The sequence below is a fragment of the Sinohyriopsis cumingii genome, chromosome 2 (assembly GCF_028554795.1).
Source record: "Sinohyriopsis cumingii isolate HCF-2022 chromosome 2, ASM2855479v2, whole genome shotgun sequence".
In the NCBI taxonomy this organism is placed as follows: Eukaryota; Metazoa; Mollusca; class Bivalvia; order Unionida; family Unionidae; genus Sinohyriopsis; species Sinohyriopsis cumingii.
Window position 1 is genome coordinate 121,430,563 of NC_142962.1, and position 27,257 is coordinate 121,457,819.

At 34.2% G+C, this 27,257-nt stretch overlaps 1 protein-coding gene across 4 annotated transcripts in view; it reads left to right on the top strand.

Moving 5' to 3' along the window:
- LOC149805714 (uncharacterized) overlaps positions 1–27,257 on the top strand; it is a 113,921-nt gene that overhangs the window by 47,992 nt on the left and 38,672 nt on the right. For 2 of the 4 annotated variants that reach the window (XM_089950388.1, XM_089950389.1), the window contains exon 2: positions 25,197–25,837. In XM_089950388.1, coding sequence (XP_089806514.1) covers positions 25,651–25,837 — 187 coding nt within the window. In that variant the 5' untranslated portion in view covers positions 25,197–25,650. Of the gene's footprint in view, positions 1–13,229; positions 13,375–25,196; positions 25,838–27,257 lie in introns of those variants that run through there. The other 2 variants (XM_089950390.1, XM_089950392.1) reach the window with 2 other exon arrangements.

Consider the following 27,257-nt stretch of genomic DNA (forward strand, 5'->3'; position numbering starts at 1 on the left):
TTTGTTGGACACATAAACTCTTTCACATACGACTATAGCTGGCAATAAAACCTACCTGAATGGCAGATCGCTTTGAGTCTTGGTGGCCCAACGCACAAACAGGATTTATCGAAACATCAATTTCCCTTTGTCAGACAGGTAATGGCGTGTCTTAATAGAATGCCTTGATTTTGAATCTTCTTCATTTACCTTGCTTCGTCTCTGTTAGCAAGAATATTGGTAGATGTTGAAGAATGGGATATGAGCGAGGTTGTAGACTGATGCAAGGCGAAAATCATTAGGAAGGGTTTAGACTGTAAAAATTTATTTATGGACCTCTTCAAGATTTTAATTTTGAAACTAAAGAATACAAGTTTAAAGAGAGTTTTAATACGGAAGAGCTCGTAAAGGAATTGAATACAAAAATGTCAACACATTGAAATGCCCAAACGTTTCTATGACTGTGTGCTACAGACTAATATGTGGAATTAAAATCGAAAATTGTACAATGTGGCGGAAACAAAAAGGGTGAGAACTTGATTATGTTCCATCCTGAAGAAAGTCAGAATGGAATTTGATCAAAATGTGGTACCATTACCAAATTCCGCTGAAGAATGTCAGAATGGAAATTGCTCAAAATGTGATGACATTATCAAATTCCCGCTGAAAATACAATTTTTTATTTATTGTGATTGATGCTGTATATTGCCATTGAGGTTGTCTTGGTTTAAGACCATGAACATATAAAATTAATTAGAAAGCCTACCTCTCGTACCCATGTATTCATTTAAAAATGTATATACTTACAAGATATATTCTAAATTTAAACGTAACAGTAATTTTAGGCACATCGATTCAAGAATTGCACCCACGATTTCTCAACATTCCAGGATCAACAAACCAAAGATGAAACCTATCGAAAACTCAGACACGATGTTTAATTTAAATCTGATTAATAATCAGTCCCGATATAAACTATAAAAACTTCGGTGTATAAAACGAAACGATGTGAAATTATCGAGACTGAGATCATAGCCTTTAATGTCACATATCGAGTAAACTTTATGCTGTTTAAAGGATCGCAGTGGTCAATGATCATTAATTACTCATAAATATCACCAAAATGCAACAAAACAAAAACAATGATCAAGTTTTACAAGCATGCCGAAGTGGGTCCAATGATCATCTGGGATAAACCTCACGACATCAGTGGCAGAAATACGTCAGCGCCATTTTGTTTCGAGATTACATCAGATAGATGGGACCAATTGATTGACTTGTGACATTCTAGGTTAAACGTGGATGGTATGAATTCTACTACTTTGGTTAATAAAAGTGTATTCAGTGTCCATTTTACAAAACAAGGACGGAAATAAATCTAGGAAGTTATTATTTTATTCTTATAGACTCCAGGTTTAAAAACAATACTATGAAAAATAATAATATTTAAGTTCATAGATAAATATTGTTATATTAGAATTAGTTTCATAAAACCTTTCTAGCAAACCTCTTGTTGATAAAATGATAATATCATTATAAATTATTACAAGCTCATCAATATTATTCGTTGAAACGGAAGAGGCGGGAAAAAGGACTCAAAATAATTTGGCATGTTCTTATTTAGAAAACTTAAGTTAATTTGTCTATGTGATGATTCTAGTAATAGTAACCCAGTTTATCTCCTTTCGTATGAATATCTTAATTAAAAGATTTGCACCTAACTCAAAAGGAACAAGAAATATACTGGTCTGATCAAGAAATTAGAATTACGATTACATAGATCATGTGTTGACCAGGTGACAAAATGTTGTACAGCATCATTTTGCAACAAATTTTGTTTGTCTTTTCGATGGAGTTTCACTATAAAAATCAAATAATAGCTGCCTAGATTTATTTCCGTCATTGTTTTGTGAAATGGACATTGAATATGCTTTCATCAACCAAGTGGTAGAATTCATACCATTCACATTTGGCTTAGAATGTCACAACTAAGTCCATCACTTACCGCCTCCACTCCCCCCATCACTAAACGCCTCCCCATCACTTACCACCTCCGCCCATCACTTACCGCCTACCCTCCCCCATCACTTACCGCCTCTCCTCACCCCATCACTTACCGCCTTCCCCCACATCACTTACCGCCTCCCCCCCCCCCATCACTTACCGCCTCGCCCCAGTCATATGTTGTCTCGAATGACGGCGCTGCCATTGATTCTGTGTAGTTTTTCCTGGATGACCATGTGACCCACTTCGGCATGCCTGTAAAACTTGCTCAACTCATTGTTTATGCATTTTTCGTGATTTTTATGAGTAATTAATGATCACTTACCACTGCTATCCTTTAAACAGCATAAAGTTTACTCGATATGTGACATCGAAGGCTATCCTCTCAGTCTCGATAATTTGGTTCCATTATATTTCATACACCTACATCTTTCTAGTTTGTATCGGGACTGGTCATTAATCAGATTTAAGGTCAACATAGTATCTGAGTTTTCTATTAGTTGCATCTTTTTTGTAGATCAGAGAATGTTGAGAAAACATAAGTCCAGATTTCCTAATAATTATGTGCTCAAATTACTGTTAAGTTTACATTTAATATATATCTTGCAGGTATAGACATTTTAAATGAATGCTTGGGTCTTTAGCATAGCTTGTTTAATTACTTTAAATTTTCTTGTTCTTAAAACAAGGCAACCTAAACGGCAATGTACAGTATCAGTTACAATAAATTTAAATTGTATTCTCAAAGGAATTTGGTAATGACATCACATTCTGAGCAATTTCCCATCTCACTTTCTTCAGAATGAGACGTAATTCGTTTTTAGTTCCGCAATAGTGTAGTTTTCCATGTAAGTTCTACTTATTAACTATACCGATGTACACAATCATAGAAACATTTGGACAAATAAATATTGAATCTTTTTGTATTAAAATTATTTCTTCAAGCCTTTTTATATTAAAAATTACTTAAGGCTTGTATTGTTTCTTTTCTAACTTAAATCTGAAGAAGTTGTTCTCAGGCGTTTCTAGCGGACCACTTGAACAATTCTAAAGATCTCGGCGGACCTCTTGAACAATTCTAAAGATCTCGGCGGACCACTTAATGGTCCACGAGAGTCTTTGCGGACACCTTAATAATCTTCCCCAATGTTGATTGTGCCGTTAGCTAAATACTGTAAATGGACGATCTGAATCCAGCTCGCGGACCACCAGTCGTCAGCGTACCTCAACTAAGAACCCCTGATCTAGAAGATACATGTATATGTATCTATATTATACAACTTTCCTAATGATTTTGCCTTGCATCGATATGCTGCCCCACTCATATCCGATTCTTCAACATCTATCAATATTTCTGCTAACAGATTCGAAGCAAGGTAAATGAAGAAGATTCAAAATCAAGGCATTCTATTAAGACACGTCATTACCTGTCTGACAAAAGGAAATTGATGTTTCTATAAATCCTGTTTGTGCGTTGGGCCACCAAGACTCAAAGCGATCTGCCATTCAGGTAGGTTTTATTGCCAGCTATAGTCGTATGTGAAAGAGTTTATGTGTCCAACAAAAATGTTTTAGCGTATTATCATTACAGAAAGGAATGTAAAAACATTAACAGGTTGTAATGGCTTGGATATAAATTAGAACCGTGCTCAGTAAGAAAGTGCGTTGAATCTAAATTCATCTTTATCTGTTTATCAAATACCTATCCGTCTAGCTATCTCCACCTATATATTGATGTGCAAAAAGGAATTTCTTTTTAGCGCAAGTTTACTATTACGGATAGGAACTTTGAAAACAAATATTTTGTAATTGTTCGGGTATAACTTAACACTTTGTATCATGGCATCATTCTCTATTGTTGTGGAACAACTTCCAGTGCCATGATTATCTATTGTTGTGGAACAACTTCCAGTGCCATGATTATCTATTGTTGTGGAACAACTTCCAGTGCCATGATTATCTATTGTTGTGGTACTGCAGGGTTGACCAGTGACATGATTATTGTTATAAGAGTTGAACAGTAACATGATTATATAATGTTGTAGCACTACAGCGTTGGCCAGTGACATGATTGTCTATTGCTATGGCAGTTTAATGTTAACCAGTGACATGATTATCAATAGCTATGTTACATCTTGTTCCGCTATGTTCATATGTAGAAAATACGTGCTACGTAAACTCATATATGGCAAAGATACTACCACATTCAGCGTTCAGTTCTGAATTTGTCAGAAATACCAGTCGTCCAGCAATAGATTCGTACAACCTCATTCGGAGGCCTTTTCGCCTTGTGGCTCATAAAGCAATCATTTGCATTAATCCAGTTGCATCTTTTGGTTAACGGCATGCAGTTTTATTTTCATTTAAAGGCACAATGAAAGCCTACCGTAACATAAGTTATATATATATATATATATATATATATATATATATATATATATATATATATATATATATATATATATATATATATATATATATGTAACTCCATTGACTTTGCATGAGATGACAGTGATGTTAGAATTATTTTTCCGTTCATTCACCCTATAATCGGATACAAGCGTAAAGGTATTTGCTAAGAATGAACCAAAAAAAAAGTCTGTACAACGCTGTCTCACCTGTTACGCAGGCACGGTAAATAATCCAGAAAAAAACAGCCTAGCCAGTTTAGCAGGAAAAATAGATAATTGCATGCAAGTTTTACTTTCTGTTGCAGCGAACACACTTGATAAAGGCGAATGCGCACATCTGATTGCGTGCACTATACACGTAACACTATACGAGAAACTTGGTTACATGTATTGAGCAATAAAGAGCGTCTGGCGTACGTTGCCAAAGTAATTATGATAGAAGGATATATATATATATATATATATATATATATATATATATATATATATATATATATATATATATATATATAATTTTATTTAAGCGTCACCCTTGATATTAGGTACTAGCATTAATACTTAAATTTCCACGAATCTGTTTTAGCTTAAACACATTTTATTTAATAAATTTGTAATTGGAGATTATAAGATGTTCAATACAGAACGTACTGGATTTGAGGGAAAGCCAACATCTTATAATTTTCTTCTTCGTTGGCGATAAAGGTGTTTTAAATATGTGTGAATATATGGTGGACGATATTAAGTTTGAATTACCAAAACTTTAAATTACTGAGTATTCAAATTCAAGAGTATCTTTGTGAAACAGTCTTGTTTAGTCAATTTATGTAAAGCACGAGGATGAACAACGAAGGAGCAGACGAAAGAAGAGTAAAAAAGGAAGATAGAAGTGAAAGTACGAGATCATCAATTAAAATTTGTAAAACATTGTGTAAAAAGTTGATAGGGAGGAAAGAATGAAGAGGAACCAAACAAAAGGAAGAAAATATAAGATTAAAAGCGAATAGTACTTCCGTCAAGAGCAGTAGTTGCGAAGGCAATGACAAATCATTTGGAAAAAGGAGAAAATGCTGACATCAGTTCATGACCAGTGGAAGCGCATGCGTGCCAGTAATATTTGAGTTTAAATAAATATATTGAACTTGCCAATTAATTTATGCTAGGCGTTAAAAATACGAATATTTAATTTATATGGAATCTTTGTATCGTCATACAAAAATGGTATTTTAAGTTAAATTACCTAGTGGTATGAGGGATTTAGACAGCTCTATGTTCTTTGTAATAAAAGCAAAAAAGAAGTATTGGCTTATTCTATAAAGCCACATCTACAAAGAGGTGAGTTGATCCAATTATATCGTTTGCAAACAAGCGCCGATTATGTTAACTTTAATGTGTTCTAATTCGAGCACGAAGAATTGAAATCTCCTTCTACCCCTGGAAAGTGTCTGGAAACATGACTGTGCAGGTTATTTAAGCGCTTTTGAATTTGTTCATTGGGTCAGTTTAACGAGCCTCAACAGATAATGTATTCCATTCACGAATAGCCGAAGGAAGAAACTAGTTTTAATAGAGAATTGTTTGTGCCATAGGTAATTATTAGAGATAAATATTTCAAGGTACTTGTACGCGCCAGCTTCCTTGATTGTGTGGTTGAGCATATATAGTGATAGAAGGAAGAGTTTATTAATTTAATTTTAAATTTTAGGGATTAAGTTTTAGTAGGGCTGAAAGATATCACCAGGGACTTATTTGCCCATTGTTTCCATGTCAGAGTTGAGGTTATGAGAGATCACGACCGGATTGTCTGCTATTAGAAAGAGACTTATATAGTCTGAAAAGATACTTATATTTGAGCGTATATATTATATGTATATCAAGAAAAGTAAGGGACCTAAAACGGACCCATGGGACACACCAACTCTAATAAACCTCTGCTCTGAAACCACTTCCAAAAGTATCACTCTTTGTCTTTTGCTTTTAAGATAGGTAGAAAATCATTTAAAAATCCTGCCATGATAATATTATCAATTAATTTATAGACGAGTCTTTGATGCGATGCGCGCTCAAAAGCATAACTTGAGTCGCAAACATCAACTCGAATTTCCTCACCGAAATCTACTGCTATGCAAACAATATCACCGAGGTCTATTAACTTATTACCTGTACAATCACCCGCAATAAAACCATATTGGAAAACCAGTCTTTCCAAAACATTGCTAATGAGAAGTGATATTGTTCTGTACTTGGACACGATGGAAGCTGGTCTAAATGTTTCCTTCTTTCCGTCAGTTTGGAAAGGCTGCTTCTGTTAGAGATCGATTTAAAATTGAAAAAGTGGATTATCGAGCTCACGTAAAAGATACATTTGTTATGTACCATCGGGACCAGACGCCTTACGAAGGCTTCTGAAAATATTTTGTATTCTGTCGGATGATAGTTTGATAGTACAAAAACAAATATCGGCATATAGAGGTACATCTAGAAGACTGACATTTGTATAACCTAATACAGTTAGCTCTTATATATATATATATATATATATATATATATATATATATATATATATATATATATATATATATATATATATATATATATATATATATATATATATATGTATATATATATGTATATATATATGTATATATATATATATATATATATATATATATATATATATATATATATATATATATATATATATATATATATATATATATATATATATATACACATATCGCCAAGTAATTCAGAGTTGTCACCTTTGCGCTGATTATCAAACCGGTTGTATTGAAGATATATATCAGAATGTGCACACAGAGGGCTCATGAATAACTAGCGGTTGACCACTAATCTTTGGATGACATATTGCCTGATTTCCGCTAATTTATCACTATGTAGCCGTTTTGTGTGTGTGTGTGTGTGTGTGTGTGTGTGTGTGTGTGTGTGTGTGTGTGATTTGGCTTTTTAACCTAGCTTTAACAATTTGCAATCATATCGCTACGACGTCTGCAGTGTGGCAGTTTATAGTGATGTCTAGCACCGAGGCATGCCGCAGCCATGTAGCATGATGTCCCACCCAGTCACATTATCCTGGCGCCTTTTTAGTGCCATTTTTATAAGTTTTTGGTATGACTCGGCCTGGGTTCGAACCTGCGACGTCCCGCATCCGGGGCGCACGCTCTAATCAATAGGCCACCGGAGCAGTCTCCGTAGCCGTTTGCCTTCTTCACTCATAGAGACAGCCCAATGGGATGTTAGGTGGATTGCTTGGCTTTTCAATAGATTCTCTTACGTTTGCGTATAATCTCTTTTGTGTGTACTACCCAAATAAATGTGTGACTGAAGAGGTTTTTTTAAGATAAAACAACTTTATTTGAAGCAAATTATTGTTTTATGTTTAGATCATGCATGTTATTTTAAAACAGCTGTTTTACACGATTCCACTATAATCGGCCGCCCATGACTCCACCCTCTGCCACCACCACTATTGTGCATGGTGTTTGGATAGGAAACGGAAAAGGGTATGCATCATCGATACAAATATAATATTGAGGTGTATACTGTCATCTTTACATAGTCTAACTTCTCGTGCTTCGTATGGGGTAAAAAAAAAGTCCAGTAGTATGGGTCACTTTGTTCTATTTATAGTGTGTTTGCCGGGTACGTATGTTTCCTATTATGGTAAAACTTCTTTGTATGACGGTAAGAAAGGCAGTCCAACAAGGAAGTATTATTCTAGTTAAAGAAACAAAACAGTCCCATAATACCTGCATTCAACATATCAAATCTAATAAAGATAACACTCTAGCCTATCATGACATATTTGAACCCTTTCTGTGGTCTATAACAATATCTTGATACTACGAATGATGAATCCATAATGTAAGTTGACCTTGAGAGCGTTTTAGCCAATCCAAAGTAGTTGATTCATTTGAAAACGCGATTTGCTCAGTCGATATAATTGTAAAGTGTTTATCTTCGCTCATCAATGTCACAAAAAGTACTGTTCATTTAAGATAAAAGTATAATTCAAAGCCTGCATTTATTACATAAATTGCCAAAGCTTTGACCGATCCGGTGGCCTAGTGGCTAGAGCGTCCGCCGCGGAAGCGGGAGGTCGCGGATTCGAACCCCGGCCGAGTCATACCAAATACTTACAAAAATGGTACTTACAGCTGCCTCGCTAAGCGCCCAGCATTAAGAGGTAGTGTTAGAACTGGCGGACTGGTGTCAGGATAATGTGACCGGGTGAGACATCATGCTACATGTCTGTGGCATGATGCCCCAGTGCTAGACATCACTATAAACTGCCACACTGCAGACTTCGTAGCGATATGACTGAAACATTGTTAGAGCTACGTTGCAAATCCTAATCCTAAAAGCTTTCTTTAAACTATTACGTTGAAATTTGTTTTGATCCAGTAACATCTACTTTTCTTTCTCATTTAATAAAATTTAATATTTACCCATCGGTATCGGCATGGTGGCAAGTGGTTTATTCTGTTGTTTTTCTTTTTCATTCTTTAGTTATCGATGGCAAAGCACCTTTAATGGCATCCAAAGACTTTCCTGGCTGTCAAGCTCTGCATTACATACACACACACACAATCATATATATATATATATATATATATATATATATATATATATATATATATATATATATATATATATATATATATATATATATATATATATATATATATATATATATATATAACGAACATTCATTAATATATGACATTTACATCAGATATGTTGTTAAGATGAAAGGATCAACTGTAAAAAGAAGATACTTATTATTATTATTATTACTATTATTATTATTATTATTATTATTATTATTACTACTACTACTATTACTATCATTATTATTATTATTATTACTATTATTATTATTACTACTACTACTACTATCATTATTATTATTATTATTATTATAATTATTACTATTATTATTATTACTACTACTACTACTACTATCATTATTATTATTATTATTATTATTATTATTATTACTACTACTACTATCATTATTATTATTATTATTATTATTATTATTATTACTACTATTACTACTATCATTATTATTATTATTATTATTATTATTATTACTATTATTATTATTACTACTACTACTACTAATACTAATACTATCATTATTATTATTATTATTATTATTATTATTATTACTACTACTACTATCATTATTATTATTATTATTATTATTATTATTATTATTACTACTACTATTACTACTATCATTATTATTATTATTATTATTATTATTATTTTTATTACTATTATTATTATTACTACTACTACTACTACTATCATTATTATTATTATTATTATTATTATTATTATTATTATTACTACTATTACTACTATCATTATTATTATTATTATTATTATTATTACTATTATTATTATTACTACTACTACTAATACTAATACTATCATTATTATTATTATTATTATTACTACTACTACTACTATCATTATTATTATTATTATTATTATTACTACTACTACTACTACTATCATTATTATTATTATTATTATTATTATTATTATTATTATTATTACTACTACTACTACTATCATTATTATTATTATTATTATTATTATTATTATTATTACTACTATTACTACTATCATTATTATTATTATTATTATTATTATTATTATTATTATTACTATTATTATTATTACTACTACTACTAATACTAATACTATCATTATTATTATTATTATTATTATTATTATTACTACTACTACTACTACTACTATCATTATTATTATTATTATTATTATTATTATTATTACTACCACTACTACTACTACTACTACTACTACTTTTATTGTTTGTTGTCGTTGTTATTTATAACTGTATCCTAAGGAAAACAAATATGTGCACCTGGGTTTTAATATTTGTATGAGGTCATGGTCAAAGTTACATTTAGGCTGGAACATGTCTTTTATTACCTGAGTTCTAATCAAATAACTATTTGTTGTCCAGGTACAATCCATTAAGAGTTAAGTTTGTCGTTGTTCCACACACTCGTCCAATAACAACTTCATACATGCGTTCATGACAGGGATCAGTCTGGAGTAATATTATATCATTATGCTGATGATTTCGCTCACTTTTCATAAATGACGTCAGATACATTTTGAAAGGTAATATAGAAAAAGAATTTTAATTGAAAAACAAACATAAATCTTGTTCCATTCCTGGTCATCCTCATTCAGTTACTATAAGCTCATAAAAATGGAAAGAAGAAAAGTTACGAAATGGTAAATACACACATACTTACGTGCGCTCGCATTCACTTTTGTATATACATCGACACACACGCTCGCATGCACCTAATTTTATATAAAGTACAGATCTGTCTTTTGCTTAAAAGGTTATGTCTCAATCCATTCCTTGCCTTTAACAGCACGAAAGTTATGTTGCAGTAGTTAGAATTCTGTATTCATGTATCCACAATGTTTTTTTCCCCACTGAAAGGCATTTAACGTTTCGTCTTTACAAAGTAATCCATGTTTAACTTAACAGTCTCTCTCTCTCTCTCTCTCTCTCTCTCTCTCTCTCTCGTTGAACTCGCTTTTATTCATATTTTATTGTTAAATCTGTCTGTGTTAAATAATCTGTATTGCATTAATAAGGAACGACTGTTGAGCAAAATCGTGAATGTCATGCTGTTTACTATCTGATAACGGTACCACACTATTCAACCGAACATCACACAGCTCAGGTCTCAAATTAGATATCCACAAAACATAATGCGCAAAATCGGTTTTAATCGCTGACAATGGAAACAACCACTCTCCTTATACCCAACGCTATATTTCATTAGTTTTAGTAAACATAAAATATAAAAGTCGCTTTAGTAAAATGACCCTAGGATGTGTACATTAGCTGTTCAGTACAAGATTCGAATGAGAGTTGTTGTCGACAGGTCAGCCTTGTCGTATTTCTGCACATACACCTCCACATTTTCAGGTCATCAACCGTAACTTACTTGTAGTATGTACTCCTTCCCAGTGTGGGGCCAAGATATGGAGCCGTTTTTCCCCTAAAATAAATATAATACGCAACCTATATATTGGTCAGGTTTTTATTCTCCTGGGATCGAACAATATTCCCACACGTTTTCCCTCAGATATAGTCTTCTCGTAATTCAATAGAACGAAGCTAATATGATCAGTTCGCAACCTGATACACACAATTTATTATCTTCAAAATAATGTCCCTTAGCTGCTATCCGTATTCCAAACTGGAACCATGACATAACTATACCTCTTAGATAAACTATAACATTCAACTGAACGATGTCGTTCAACACCGGTCGATTTTCCTCTTTTAAGATAATTCACAAATGAATTATTGGACTTCACGTCTTGTTTTAACTACATTACTTACTAATTAGCGATTCATTGATATAGACATAGTAAGATCAATTCTTAGCATACATGATACATATCATTTAAGACAGACACATTAATTCCCACAATTTCTATCAGAGTAACGCATGAAATTCCTTCATACAAACCATTAAATCCGAACACATTCATATCAATAATATATTTTATGACATTCTTGCAATACAAGAATCGTATACAATTCAAGACAATGAATGCACAATTAACTTCTGAACTGAAAAAAAACTGATGTATGAATTTCAAATAAATAATAAACTTATATCAATGAGCATATTGTATGCGATTGACACGATACATTTGTGCCCTTTCGAGACTAACTCTTTCTATGCAGCCGAATATCTCTATCTTGTTCCGGGTCTCTCAAATCCTTTTGGAGCCCCCGTCCCATGGACTATTTATTTAAAGAGAATAATTACGTGTTGATTTACTCTAAGACCATCAGACTTAAATTCCTGCACAAAATTGGATTGCCAAATCTTGCAAGGGAAATTACTAAATACATTGAATTTCCAAACTTTGAACATTCCATTGAAGTTAGAATACTTCGTTTTAGTCCGCCTTTATTAATAACTGGAAAATTCTAATTTATGCCACCTATTTCCAATGACCCAAATTGTCACTGGCTTGTCTCAACTTTTTCATTTTCTGCTACGTGACTTTACGTTAACTTTTTCACTTTTATCTGTATGATTGTTATCCGAAAGGACACTAATTAAATTTCACTCATGCCCCCAGACATAGCACATTTCATCCTTTGCAGGCAGTAATTATTGCGAGCTAAGCCCATACGTTAAAGTTAATTGCTACGTGTCATGCTGACGACGACAAAATGTACTGCGAGAGCATCTACCAAAGTTTTTGCATCCTTGCAAAATATATATATATATATATATATATATATATATATATATATATATATATATATATATATATACACACCCCCCCACACACATAGATATATATTTATATATACTGTATGTATGTAGATATGTGTGTGCTAGCCATGTTTACGTTTACATAGCCTGCTTTCCCTGATTAAATGATAACATGATAAGCAAAAGCCATTGACAAGATCATCTAATTTTTTCAAGCTCATTTAAAATTGCTTAATGTCAGCATGCAAACTATTTGCATTTTGGAAGTATTTTGTAATTAATGATGCCATCAGCAAACAGAAAGCTAACTGTAACATGTGATTGACATGTTTCTGATATTTGGATAGTACTAGGCCGATAAAGCAAACCCCACAGCTATAATAATATTGACTGCCGTTTCAGGAGCTGATAACACTTGCTCATTAAGTCCAGCAAAATTCTGCTGCCACGCATCGTTGTATATTTTATATACTTGCCGGTGTTTTTCATGGCTTTGAGCTACCTTCGGCTGAAAGGTTCTTTTGGCGATATGTACATACTATTTCCGGATCAAATCCTATGTCTGGCGACATGTAAATCCACGTGAAATAACACAACTCTCAGCCTGCGGCGTTTGGAAAATTCAAGCTAGATATGGCTGTTACCAAATACCGGTAAGTTACTAAACTGTACGCACGTGTTTTCTGGACAGATTTGAATACAGCAAAATTTCACATTTTAATCATCAGGTTATATCCCACATATCGTTCGTCAGCATCATCACAGATTGGGCGGGGGGGGGGGTGTGCTGATTTATCGGACATGGGGTAGTACCAGTACGATGACCAACCACTTGAAACAGACGAAAATCTCTCAAATATAAGCACGTGGTTTTCTTACATAAAAGTACTTGCCCAACAGTCTCCAGTTTTACTTCTGCTGTAAAGTGGTAATGTTGTATGAAAAACTAGTTATCATGAATGCAGATGATCTCAGATTGGACGGAGGTGGGGTGGGACTCAAAGACTTTGAACTAAACTCCTTGTACAAAATGCCAGGAGAAACAGCGATTTTCAAATATGTTCCTGTCTGCTATGCAACTGAGATGACCTCAGTGCTTGGCGCAAGAGTCAAGTAGCTATTTATACCGGTGAGGAAAAAAGGTTCGTTATATGATATTTTTGCATGGGCGTTAATGCTAACGAACTTTCATATATTTATACTATTTATGAATATTGAAAGTCAACATTAAGAAGAAAAAAATCTGTAATTGTTCTCTGGTGAATTATATGTGTGATGTGATTTGGATGTTTAACGTAGCTTTAACAATTATTTCAGTCATATCGCGGTGCCCCTAGTGGCGGAGTGGTCTGAAGTGCTCACCGCTACGAATCACTGCCATCTCACCTCTGTCTGCATGGGTTTGAGCCTCGGGCTCGGCCAATATGGGTACGTGAGAAAGCTTGCCATTAGTTTCTCGTGGGTCGTTGGTTCTTTCCGGGGGTTACCCGGGTTCTTCCTCCGCCATTTATACTGGCTGCCATTTTTTTCCTTAATGTTGACTGTCTTCTTAATGTAGCCTGTCTTGTGTTGAAAAAATACGTTAAACCCTAAAGCAACAATAACAACAGTCATTTCGCTACGATGTCTGCAGTGTGGCAGTTTATAGCGATGTCTAGCACTGTGGCATCATGCCGCAGACATGTAGCATTATGTCCCACCCAGTCACATTATCCTGACACCAGGCCGACCCGTCCTAACACTAACCTCTTAATGCCGAGTGCCAAGCGAGGCAGATGTTAGTACCGTTTTTATGTCTTTGGTATGACTCGACCGGATTTCGAACCCGCAATTTCACGTATTCGAGGCGGACGCTCTAATCACTGGGCCAATGGAGCGGTTGAATTTTATGTGACTTAATTGGCACGTTTCTGTGTTTTGTGTATGACGTAATATTGTGCTGGGCTTAACTTTATTTTAACCTTAACATACAAATTTTTTAACTTTTGGAGTGATTGTACAACTGATGTTTAAGGAAATTTACGTACCAGGGCAGATTAAACTCGGCTGGATATGGAAGGAAAGTTTGATTCTTGCTTTAATGTTGATATAAAATCATTATATCAATTTGTATTCCGGAATTCACGTCGTCACGCCGAAATTTCACGCTTGGCCTATCTTTAGCAGTGGTTCGGTCAAAATTTGAGCGGAAGTTTAGGCACACATGTAAGGAATGTTTTATGAAGTTCTCTGAATTATTGTGGAAAATACTTATTTTCGGATTTAATTGTCGAGACTTTTCTATCAATATTTTTAAAGAAAACAAATCACATCTGACACAAAATGATAGTTATGGCATGAAAGCGGATTAATCATTTTTACTCGGAATCGTTTCGTCCTCCATTGGTCGTGTACAGATTTAATTTTTTTGTCGGTGTCAGGAGAGAATAATAAATTGTCGTCAGTTGTCCCAGCAGTCGCAGTGTCAGCACTAGAAATTAGCAGCCACCTTTCTGTTCCGACAAAAGAAGCTGACTCATACCAGGTTATACTTATGCATGACTTACAGGCCAGTGTTTACATTTTGATTGGTTAACAGGCCTGAGGCCAGGACCTCTTCCGACGGACGGACCATATCTTACTTTCAAAAAAACAAAAGAAAAAGAACAACATATGTAGTACCTAAGATTATTGTTTAAATGTAAAGACATTTGTACATAATTGGACTCCTGGCGACTAAAACTACCGCAGTTTTTTTTAATATTCAAAATGCAAATTTTCTAACAGCAACACTATATTTAGCCTCGAATCTACGTTTGTGCATAGCCTTAAATCTACATTTGTGCATGACCTTGAATCTATATTTATGCATGGCCTGTAATCCATGCACACATATAGATTCAAGGCGACATCAGCTACCGCAGTTTTTCACTAAAAATGCATATTTTATAAAAATAACACTATATTCATCCTCGAATCTACAGTTGTGCATGACCTTGGATCTTTATTTCTGCATGGCCTGTAATCCATGCACACATATAGATTCAGGGCGACATCAGCTACCGCACTTTTTCACTAAAAATGCATATTTTAAAAAAATAACACTATATTTATCCTTGAATCTACATTTGTGCATGGCATTGAATCTACATTTTTGTTTGGCCTGGGATCTACATTTGCGCATGACCTTGAATCTACATTTGTGCTTGGCCTGAAATCTACATTTGTGCATGACCTTGAAACTACATTTGTGCTTCTCAAGGACATATGAGCATTCTTTTCTGATTTTAATTTTGTTTTTGGTTGAAAATGTGCAAAAATACAATCTTTACAATAGCTTATATATCTTGGTGTCAGCAGACATTTATTCCATGAAATGAACCCGTGATTATCTGACTCAAGGGATATATTCGGCATTTGTTCTACACCGTTTCCATAGCAAACGATCGTAACACAAACATATGATGCCCGTGCGAGGACGGATAACATGAAGGGGGGCGGGATTACGGCCATAATTCTCTGCATGTATTTTCAATTATTTGATGCGCTATATTTTATTTTCTGCATTGTTTATTTTGCATTTTCTATGTGTGTAAGATGTACATTCGAGATTGACTGTTTACATCTAAATTTCTTAATTTAATATCTTCAAATTCCATGTGCATCCTTTTACTATTACACATGTCAATATTCTACATTGCATTATTCCATTTCTAAGTCTCATCGTTGCATTCTGACAGTGTATTTGATTACATATAAATTACCACAACTGTAATAATACAATACAATGCAGGACCGCTCCGGTGGCCTAGTGGTTAGAGTGTCCGCCGCGGAAGCTGGATGTCGTGGGTTCGATCCCCGACCGAGTCATACCAAAGACTTATCAAAATGGTACTAACAGCTGCCTCGCTTGGCGCTCAGCATTAAGAGGCTGGTGTTAGGACTGGTCGGCGTAGTGTCAGGATAATGTGACTGGGTGAGACACCATGTTAGATGTCTGCAGCATGATGCCCCAGTGGTAGACATCACTATAAACTGCCACTGCCGATGTGTCCTGAGAGAGAGGAGAGAGAGAGACTTATCATTTATCGTTCTAGCAATCTCCGTCCAGCTATATTGGCCAAACGTCATACGCTTTATATAAACTTGTATATTTATTTATTTATTTATTTATTTATTTATTTATTTTATTTTATTTTATTTTATTTCTCTTAGCAGGCTAATTAGGAATCAGGGATCGATCATTGCAATCTCACCAAAACACCAAAATCGGATACTCATCAAATATAGATAGTCATGACACGCTTCATTCTTAGGGGATTTCATGATTCCATCATTCTGTCCGTCCGTGCGTTCTGTGTGGAAATAGAGCTCATTCTAAATTACTGCTGGAAGACACCAAGACTCCTTAAACTAATAGTATATTTTAGTGTTTTAATTTTTATTTCGATTTTTATTGTTTGATTCAATTTGTTTATACCTCAATTATAACACAAAAAGGTATCTGCAACATCGCAAATGCCTTTTGCCCCTTCCCCAATCTACCACAACCCTCTTTTTCATGCACTTAGTTAGAAATATTGTTTGTATGTTTGTTGTTGATGGTTTTGTGTGTGTTTGTTTTCCAATGGAACACCCTGATGTAAAATAATTAGAATCTAAACATTCTACGTTTAAACAGTGTTTTGTTGATGTAAACTATATTGTGATGTGCTGAATTTACAACATGAAACTTCGTTGGCAAATCAATAATCACTCTTGAAATTCATTTTTAATACAAATATCTCGCTAAATATTAAATGTTTATAAATTTTCTCCGATAATCGTATTACTGAGTAAAAAATAAGATTACTATTTTTTCTTGAAATTTTTAATGCCGTAAACAAAGAATAAAAACCTATATGAACATGGTGTTCATTTAGTGACACTAGCATAATAAACTTTTTTGTGTGATAAATATTGTCAAAATGCTGTTTCTTGAGAAAAAGAACAAATATATCAGATGATTCTCTTTTATAACTCATTTACGTAATCGACGAATTGTTTGGTTTGAAATGGATGATTTAGACCATGTATGGCTACTGGAAGTTAAATAGCTTTTTTGCAGGTCTAGTACAATCTCATAGAAATAAAATAAAAAATTTCTGATCAATCAATGTGTTAAATGCATTTTATCAGTACATGCTGACCGTTTATTTTAGCAAAGACCTATCTTGCTAATATGTCCCTGATTTGAAATACGTACATATCGAAAGGTCACAATATGTTGTATTGTTGTAGGCTTCATGCCATTTTTCACCACATGATAGGCTATGTATGGCTGCCAGCATATCTGGTGGAGGAAGAACCAGAGAAGAACCAACGATCCACTGAAACTACTGGCACACTTTCTCATATACCCACGCTGGCGGAGCCTAAGACTCGAACGCACGAAGACAGAGTTGAGATGTCAGTGATCTGTAAAGGCAAGCGCTTTAGAATAATCGGCATCCCGGGGCCCCACCATAACAAGAGCTTTTCGCTGGAGTTAATGACGAACGGTGAAAGAAAAAGGATCGTTTCTTCTTTGATGATTCACCTGTAGAAAAAGCGTTTACTTAAAAAATAAAAAAAAAAACTACAATGAAAGCACGAAGATAGTAGTTCAACAAATACTACGTTCCTGTCGAGACACAACGGGTCGGATCTGTTGTTTTGTCATCAACGATTTGAATGAGCATTATATTTGATCCGCGTCACTATTTTCATTCGGTTATCATCTATTGCATTTTGCGTCAGGTTAACTTGCAACTTTCATTGCACTACATTGTAACTTTCAGAATGTGAACGTCTTACCTGTTTGATACTTCGTTTTTCTAAAACAAAATATTTCAATTGCAGAAAGAAAATGTAGAGCTGGAAAAATACAATTAAGAATGGTACCATGTATAATATAAAAAATGCATATAAAAGCACTCACACTGAAAATGCATATAAAAGCACTCACACTGAAAATGCATATAAAAGCACTCACACTGAAAATGCATATAAAAGCACTCACACTGAATCTGAAGACACGAAATTTCAGTATTACGATATACCTAACGAGCTCTATAATAAATATTAGCAGATGTAAAGATGCAATCTAGAGTGTGCATCCTATACACATATAAAATGCAAAATATAAAAATGCAGAAAAGACTAATACAAAACTTTTTTTGCGCCACAATGTAACTTTCACTATGTAAACATTTACCTGTGTAATACTCAACAGTTGAGTTAAATTAGAAGTAAAGAGCTGTGGTAGGATATGGCTCAGAAAAAGCATATTATTTGTTTCTATGTAGTAATATGTGCGTCATGAATCTAAATATCACTGCATCAAATACATGTGCTTCATTTTTGAGGCCAGAGTAATTTAAGCTTTCAGACATTGCAACAGCTAAAAATCGCAAGGAAGGTCAAAATATAATAGCGTAAGAACTACGCAAATGCAGCCGTGTTAATCACGATGAATTTCTGTCAATTAAAGAGTTTTTTTTTATCCTTGGAGGCCTGCCTGTGTTAAGACCTTTTTTGTGCGCTCTCCTTTGCAGAGGCACTGCAGTGGCAGCACAAGGTCGTCCATGTAATTGCACTGAATAATCAAATTGCTGCGCGAGGTTGGTGAATTCACACCGTGAAAAACATTTCGGGATTGTTTTTTTCTTGCGATGAATATAAGTTAGGCAAGTCTTCAACACGTATTGCTTACATTTCCGACGAGCTTGTCATTCTCGAAACTTTTCATGAAACGTCTGTAATTTGATACTTCGTTTTCATGAAACCGTTTTAAGTCAAACAATAACTTACATCATGTCGTTCACTGAGTTTTAATGAATTTGGTTTTGTCACGGCTATGTAACACAGTCAATGCCTTGGCGATGGATATGTTGCACAGTCATGACTTGGTGATGGATATCACACAGGCTTAACCTTTGTTGATGGATATCACACAGGCTTGAGTTAGATTCCAACAAGTTGCCTAATAAGGAGTTTTTGGTCATTCTCATGGATGATTAGTCATCATGAAAAAGTGACACACATACATAAGGTAGTTGTCAGTGGGTCATTAGCCATCCGGTTAGCGCGTTTTTCGAGAGGCGAAACCAGTAACATGACCTTTACTTGTATGGTCCATGATATGGTCTGCCCCAGCGCCTTGATTTGTGTTGAAAAGATGAATCCGTGCTGAACAGATTTAATAATACTAAATCCGACATTTTTAGATTATCGTAGGCCTCCTAATGCTTTTCTTGGAATCCAAAATATAGAGGAATAAATCGAGTGCAATTGTTTCGACCGAACCATGTTGAATTAGCAGATGGTATCGATGACAGCTTCCATATGGGGTTAAATATCAGCATCTCGTTCTTCTCTCTGCAATTGCTGAACACATATTCAATCATGGAAGCGTTCCCAGCAGACAATTGTTGCTGCGTTTGGAAAATACACAGCCATGAATTACTCTTTGAATTTGGTTTTGATAAACAGTTCATTCAATAATTGCTGGGAAAAGTTCTGAGCTAAAACTGCCTTTGGACTGTCATGTTGCATATCTGTTTGCATCATTGTAAACTTATCGGTCAACAATTTCGTTTAACTTCATCTGCAGTCTGGCCTCTACTGAATTGAGTAACAACATATACGAGGTCTCTGTAGCCAACTTCATGCTTGTATCTCTCTAGCCAAGTGCTTTCCTTAAAGCACAAGGCGAATAAAATAACCATTGCATGCATATTAGATGCAACTTAGGTTGACAAAAGCCCCAGTCACTGAACAGGTTTTCATTTGATGCAGACAAGACTGTCACCAGTTGTATGCCTTTAAGTCCTTGCATGCCATGTTCTTTTGCTGCACCGAAAAAAATACCTTAGAATTCAATATAGTTGTGAGTTGAATCTGCGACTGCTCAAGTTAGGTGGCAGTTATAATTAGCTGCACTAGAGTTGTGTAAATTGTTGACGGACTTGTTTGGCAAGCACTATCAATGGATAATGCCTCACCAGCGTAACTGTGATGCCATCTTGTTAGGTATGTTTAATTTCTATTTTTTGTTAGTTTTTTCTCTATAATTTTGTGTTATGTTTAATTGTATGTTGTACCTGACATTGTCCAAAATCAAGGTCATGTTATTCCTGACTTGTGACACTGATGTTGTTTTTAGCCTGTCAACAAGTAATATTTAGATTTTATTTATATGGGAGTGTGGGTTAAATATTAGGATCATTGTCTTGGTCTGAGTCAAGGTTTACGATGTTCTTTATTATTATTTTAGTAACATAATCTTCTAGAATGGAATTTTCCAGTAAGTAATAGTTCTGTTTAGAAAATGCTTATTGTGACCAATGTGAAGTAGAGAGTTTTACAATCTTATTTACTGGAAAAAAATATATTTACTGCAATAACATCTGAAGCAGAAATCTGTATCATTATTGTGTTCAGTATTTGATTTGGGCTGGAATTACTTATTAAAATTATTATTCGCTGGAATTACAAAGTGTTAAATAATATTCTTGGACAGAAACATCAATTTGGAATTATGGTGAATTCAGACAAGGGTGTTTTCATTCATCAAATAACTGCTGACAGATGGTCGTACTTAGGCCATTGATACATTACTTCATTTGGGACTACAGTCATATCAAAACCTTCATCTTTGGATCTTATTTGGAATGCCACTTGAATTTAAATAGAACTTTATTCATTAGGACTGGTGAAAATCGTTTGGGACTATTTGAGATTGAATTCGCATTACTGTGAGTTCTTTTTAAATTGTCACTTTTGATTCTATGATTTTTTGTTATTTGTTGAACTTTTAAAAACTTATTGTTTTTCATTCTTTTCTATTACTTAGTTTAAGACAATAGAGTCCTACTCAACTGTTCTGGTTGCTGATGCTGCAAAAGATATCCGTTTGTCGGTTGCTATGGAACTGAAATAATGTAATATTTTTGTTTATTTCGCACTTTAAATTAAACGTTTACTTAATTTTTCTATGCATATTACCATTTTTTTTTGCACCGGAAGGAACCTCAGCTGTTGTTGCCATAGTCTTATTTAGATTCCTCATCATTTTGTACTTTGAGATATATTACTGTTTTAATTCAAATATTTCAGTAACCTTACTGGTTTACAGCCCAGGTGTTTTAAGGCTAGTGAAAAAGTCAATGGCATAAATAATTTTCTACAACCATCATTTTCTGATTCCCGCAAATTGGTATAGGTCGTGAAATGTTTTAAAATGGGTAATGATAGCACTTAACGAGAGGCTTTTTAAGGTTTGTCTGTTGCTCTAAAAAGTTTCACAGAGAAAACTAGATTGCATCCAAAGGTTTTTGATTATATTTGATCCTGAATTTTTAATGAAACACGTCAGTCGAATTCTACAATTCATCACTGGAATAATTTCAATGAGAAGGATTTTACCATATCTTCAGAGGAAGCTAAAGGAATAATACACGTGTTATCCAAAGAAGGAACCATTGATTTTAGGGAGCATCAACTTCGGCATAATCAAGTCAATAAGGACAACTGGCCTAGTTGTATTGGCCGCGTAGAGCGTGCATTTAATGGCTTGTGGAGCTAGATGAAAGGTAAACATTAACATGTGGCTTTCTGCTGACATTACTCTTTGTGTATTTACAACGAAATCACAAGACAGTTCATCCAAATATTACCGATGGAGAGGTCTATTGTGGCTCTTATGTATGGTTGAAACGATGAAATCTTCAGATCAAAAGGGCAATATTCATCAAGCTAATTTGAAAGGAGGAAAACGCGTCAAAGTATTGGCATCGCTTGTGTTTTAGCTAACAGCATTTGCATTCCTTGGAGAACTGTTTCACAAGAAGACATACATTGGTCATTCTGTGCCTTTGAGGTTATTAGACATAATGAACTTAAAATGTATGTAGCTACTGAGTTCCTACTTTACATACCTACGGTTTGTTTGCCAACATTCATCCAGTTGTACGTACGTATATATATATATATATATATATATATATATATATATATATATATATATATATATATATATATATATATATATATATATATATATAAGAACGTAACTAAAGGGCGCATCAGTCAGGCCGAGTGCCACCATCTTGCTGTTTTTGTACAGAGAGGGTACTCCTCTTTACGGATTTCCCATTCTTTTCATTTTGATTGGGTAATGTCATGAATAGCGGGAAAATTTTAAGTGATAACCTGCGCAAAGGAAACCATTTTGTTTTTCATTTAAACTAAACGTTGTTGGTAAGAATTTGATACTGCTCAGAGAAAAATCCACAAAACTTGTGGATCATGGAGGGTTTCACGCGGGAAATGTTTTATTTGTGTATCTAAATATAGAATGTGCCAAGAATATTGTGGTACTCATCTTCGTTTCGTGGGAATAGGGTTGTATTATAACATACCCTCCATCTAATCTTTAACTAGAAATGTGTGTCAGTTCTTTCCATTGAGCACCTGGTAGAGATGTCAACCACAGAGTCTAACGTTTTATCAATAAAGTACAACGAAATCTGTGACAACACGAGATCATCTTGTCAGTATACTAAATATACATATATTTATAGTACATTCAGGTGATTTATTGTAAGGTACGTTACTGACAAAACGTCAGACTCCTTCGGTAGCAGCTATATACGCATTGAATATAAATATCGTTGCCACCGCTACCTGTAACCAGTACTTTGTTTGTATTATTACTGCTACAAAACAGCATAAAACCTGTTTGATACCTTTGGATATGAAATTAGTGTAGGAGTAAAAAAAAAGATTAATACATATTTATACTTGTATCTTCACAGATAAGATGTGATTGTTATCTGTTTGATGAATAAAATACACACACACATAATAATTTAAAAGAAACTTTTGAAGTTTTTAAGGTTACTCACGGTTCAGGCTGTTGTAGCATCCATACCCCCCTGCATAAACAACTTCATTTGTCTGTGATTTTATTGTAATTCTACACTGTTTAGAAAAAAAGTTAATATTATTATGGCAAAAAAATGCCAGCACAATCCAGCTATGCAAAAAAGCAACTGCAAAATAAATAAATAAATAAAAATAAAAAGTATATACAGTACCGTATTTAACTTTTCACAGGAAATATTAGAAAAAAATAAATATTTTATGTAAACTTTCAGTCATAAAAACAATATATTTAGATGAATTAGTCTAAACAAATTCTAATACAGGTAGACATTTAAAAGGAATAAATACCTGGATTTTCTTGTTACATTGTCCTATCGATTTCTTTTGAAAAGTATGTTACCAATCCTTTTTTTCACTTTCACATTAATAAAACATGAATAAAATCAAGCTTTATGCATAATAAGGCTTTTGGATTTGACATACACTCATAATTGTTAATTCTGAGTAATTAAAGCTGCAAATTCTGGATTGGCCGAGGCACATTTCCCCAAAATTTCCTTTTATATACCAGATACATTTGTAAATGATGTCTCAATAACAGTCTGGTTATATTCTCTAGTGACTGCTTCATTAATTAACCCAAAAAATTTCCATGACATTTGTTTTCAATATGAACACTGTACAAAAATGCTCACTATTTTAGAATTCTTTTTTGTTGTTGTTGCAGGCAATAAAATAAGTTGTTTGCACTTGCTATGAGCAAAAACCATGAAAAGGAGCATACTTTATTTGCTAATTTGTTATTTTGTTATTTCTGTTGATTTGACCTTCTCAAAAATACCATATTTATTAGCTTGAGATGAAATTTTTAATTTTGGCCTGTTTTCCCTAATACATACATACATACATACATACATACATACATACATACATACATACATACATACATACAGAAATCAAGATTTGTGATTGAACTTATACAATTTTCAGTTACTATGTGCAAAACAAACATTTTAGATAAGTGAGATAAATAAATAAGCAAACACCCTGGATATTTCCCCCCTCACCCAACTTCCGTTATAAATGACAGGTAACCGTCTATCTTGTCGTTCACGTTAACCTCATGCTTAATTCTTTTTCACGTTCAGTACTAGGGGATCGATTAGTTAATTTTCATGGAAGTAACAGGGGCTGGGTCTTTCTTTACCATCAGAATGCTTATTTTTATTATTATCTCCAGATGATTTTGTTTTCAACAAGCGTATAACATTTTTTCTTTAAATCAGGACACTATTTTTTCAAGCTTTTGTTTTAAATAAATAAATAAATAAATAAATAAATAAATAAATAAGCAAATAAATAAATAAATGGTTGTTCCCTAAGTTCGTGACTGACAATTGAACGTTACTTTACAAACTGTGTGCCTTTACGCAGTTTTAATGCTTCCATCAGTTTCACGTATAATGGAGAATGACTGAGGGCAAGAAAGAGATAAGGCGTATCGGTAAAACAGCTGTATTTGTTTTGCCACGTACCAAATGCATTTTTGTATGTTCTATTAGCCTCTCTTTTATGATTTTTTTTTTAGCAGCTCGTTGAGTGAGTGCTTATAACAGCAGTGAGGCTATCAGGTGAAACCGCCCTGTACGTGTACAGAGAGAATCCCCTATGAGTACCAGCTGTGCAGTTAATATATACAACACAAATTATTACGCGCAGACTGATCCCCTGGGAACAACACATTGCCCATCTACTTCAGCTCCAAAATAGCCAGAATATAACCTCTGGTGCTCGCTTCCACAGACGTTCTGGACTTCTTATTGACTTCTTCGAATCTCATTCGTATTGAAGCAATCCATTGGAAACTATTGTCAGTGCATGCTACCAAGTCAGCGTCAAGCTTGTTTCATTAACAGTAGTGAAGACGAGAGGATGTCGTATATAGATAGTGCATAGATATTTTATTTGTGCCATTTGAAAACAAACTTATTCTGTGGGGTGATAATAGGAAGTGAAACTGACGCAATCGAAATTTAGGAACAATGAGCCGAAGATTAAGCTTTTTATCGAAACAAGCAAAACAGGATCCGGAAAAGCCACGACCTAAAGTCCGGTTCCCTGACGAGTTAGTTTTCCTCGATAATATCAAGGAGAATGATATGCAGGCCCTGAACAACATGCTGCGCAGAGCCAGTCTACAAATGGATATCAGTGGGATCAACGATGCCGGTAAGATTAATACAATTTTGATATACATCTCTAGGTTCAGGGTTCGATCCTAGAGGCGAACTCGACTTGGTGATACACACTTATAGTTGTTAATTTCCTCCAGATTCTCCGGTGTCCTTCATTTTAAGAGCCACCCAATTCCACCACCCTATGGATCTGATTGACTTTTTTCGGGAGGTCGGGGTAAGGGGTGGAGACTGGGATTATATATTCGAAATCCTGCTCCCAAATATTCTGAAAAATTATTCATCCTACTGTCACAACCAGGCTATTTTACAGCATACCGTTCATCTATACTGCTCTCAAGTAATCACTTACAGGCGGTTTTCGATCGGTTCTTCGATTTTTGTTTGTTTTTAATATTAGAAATTAGTTATTACTCATCTGGACAATACTTTAATAGCTATTATGATTTATCCAAGATGTAAGTAAAGTAAATTTTATGAAGTTAGGGTGTAGTATTAATCAGGACGGTATATGTTTGCTCATGCACGAAATAGAGCGTACATTGCAAAAGAGGAACTATTTTTTTTTCTTCAAATGTAATCAGTTCCACTGGCATCGGTTAAGCTGAATACCATTTGCTTTTGGCATGTATGCACACGTCAACGAAGCTTGTGCCGTTCTAACACCCTTAACTGCAAAAACAGCATTATTTATTTCGAAAAATAACATCTTACGAAAAAAAGCATTTCCTATATATGGAGCCAGTTCAAAGTTATCTAGGTGGTTATATTTTAATATTCACATTAAACAAGAACTTGATTTACAGATAAAATTATATTTAAACTACATTATATTACCTTTTAAAGACATGCTTTTTAATAAAACAGTAGTAAGTTTGATTTATAAATTTAAAAAACCCTTCTTTTTTAGTTTCCTACCATTTCAGTGGCGTCTCCATAAATGTCTTGGCGGATAAGAGGGCGGGTAGGTGTGCATAATCAAATAGGCAATGGGACTGTTGGAAGCAGCCCTGGTGGGGCCAAGGGGCAAATTTCTGGATCCTCCTTTGTCTGAAAATTTTCCATGGCATAATGTGTTCCATCTAACTGCAAAGAAAACTGACTACATGTATAGGAAGTGTTCCAATTCTTTGGTGTTCCTGTTTATGTCCACACCCTTCCGATCCTCCAATGCACTGTCTTACTTCTTGTTGACCATACCAAAATATCCCATGCGCAAGTCCACACAGTACATCCGGTTGTATTATCTATTTCTTTCGTCATGTACACGTGGCATTTTGACGATCCTAGGGATCTTTTATCTCACGTGTTAAACATGTTCCAAAGAAAACCACATATATTTCATACTGAAACTTATAATAATAAGCGATAAAAGGCTAAAACAGATGAAAAAGTCACAAATTGAGAGGTACGACATACACATTTTAATAACAGTTAATTATTTAGTAAGCTAA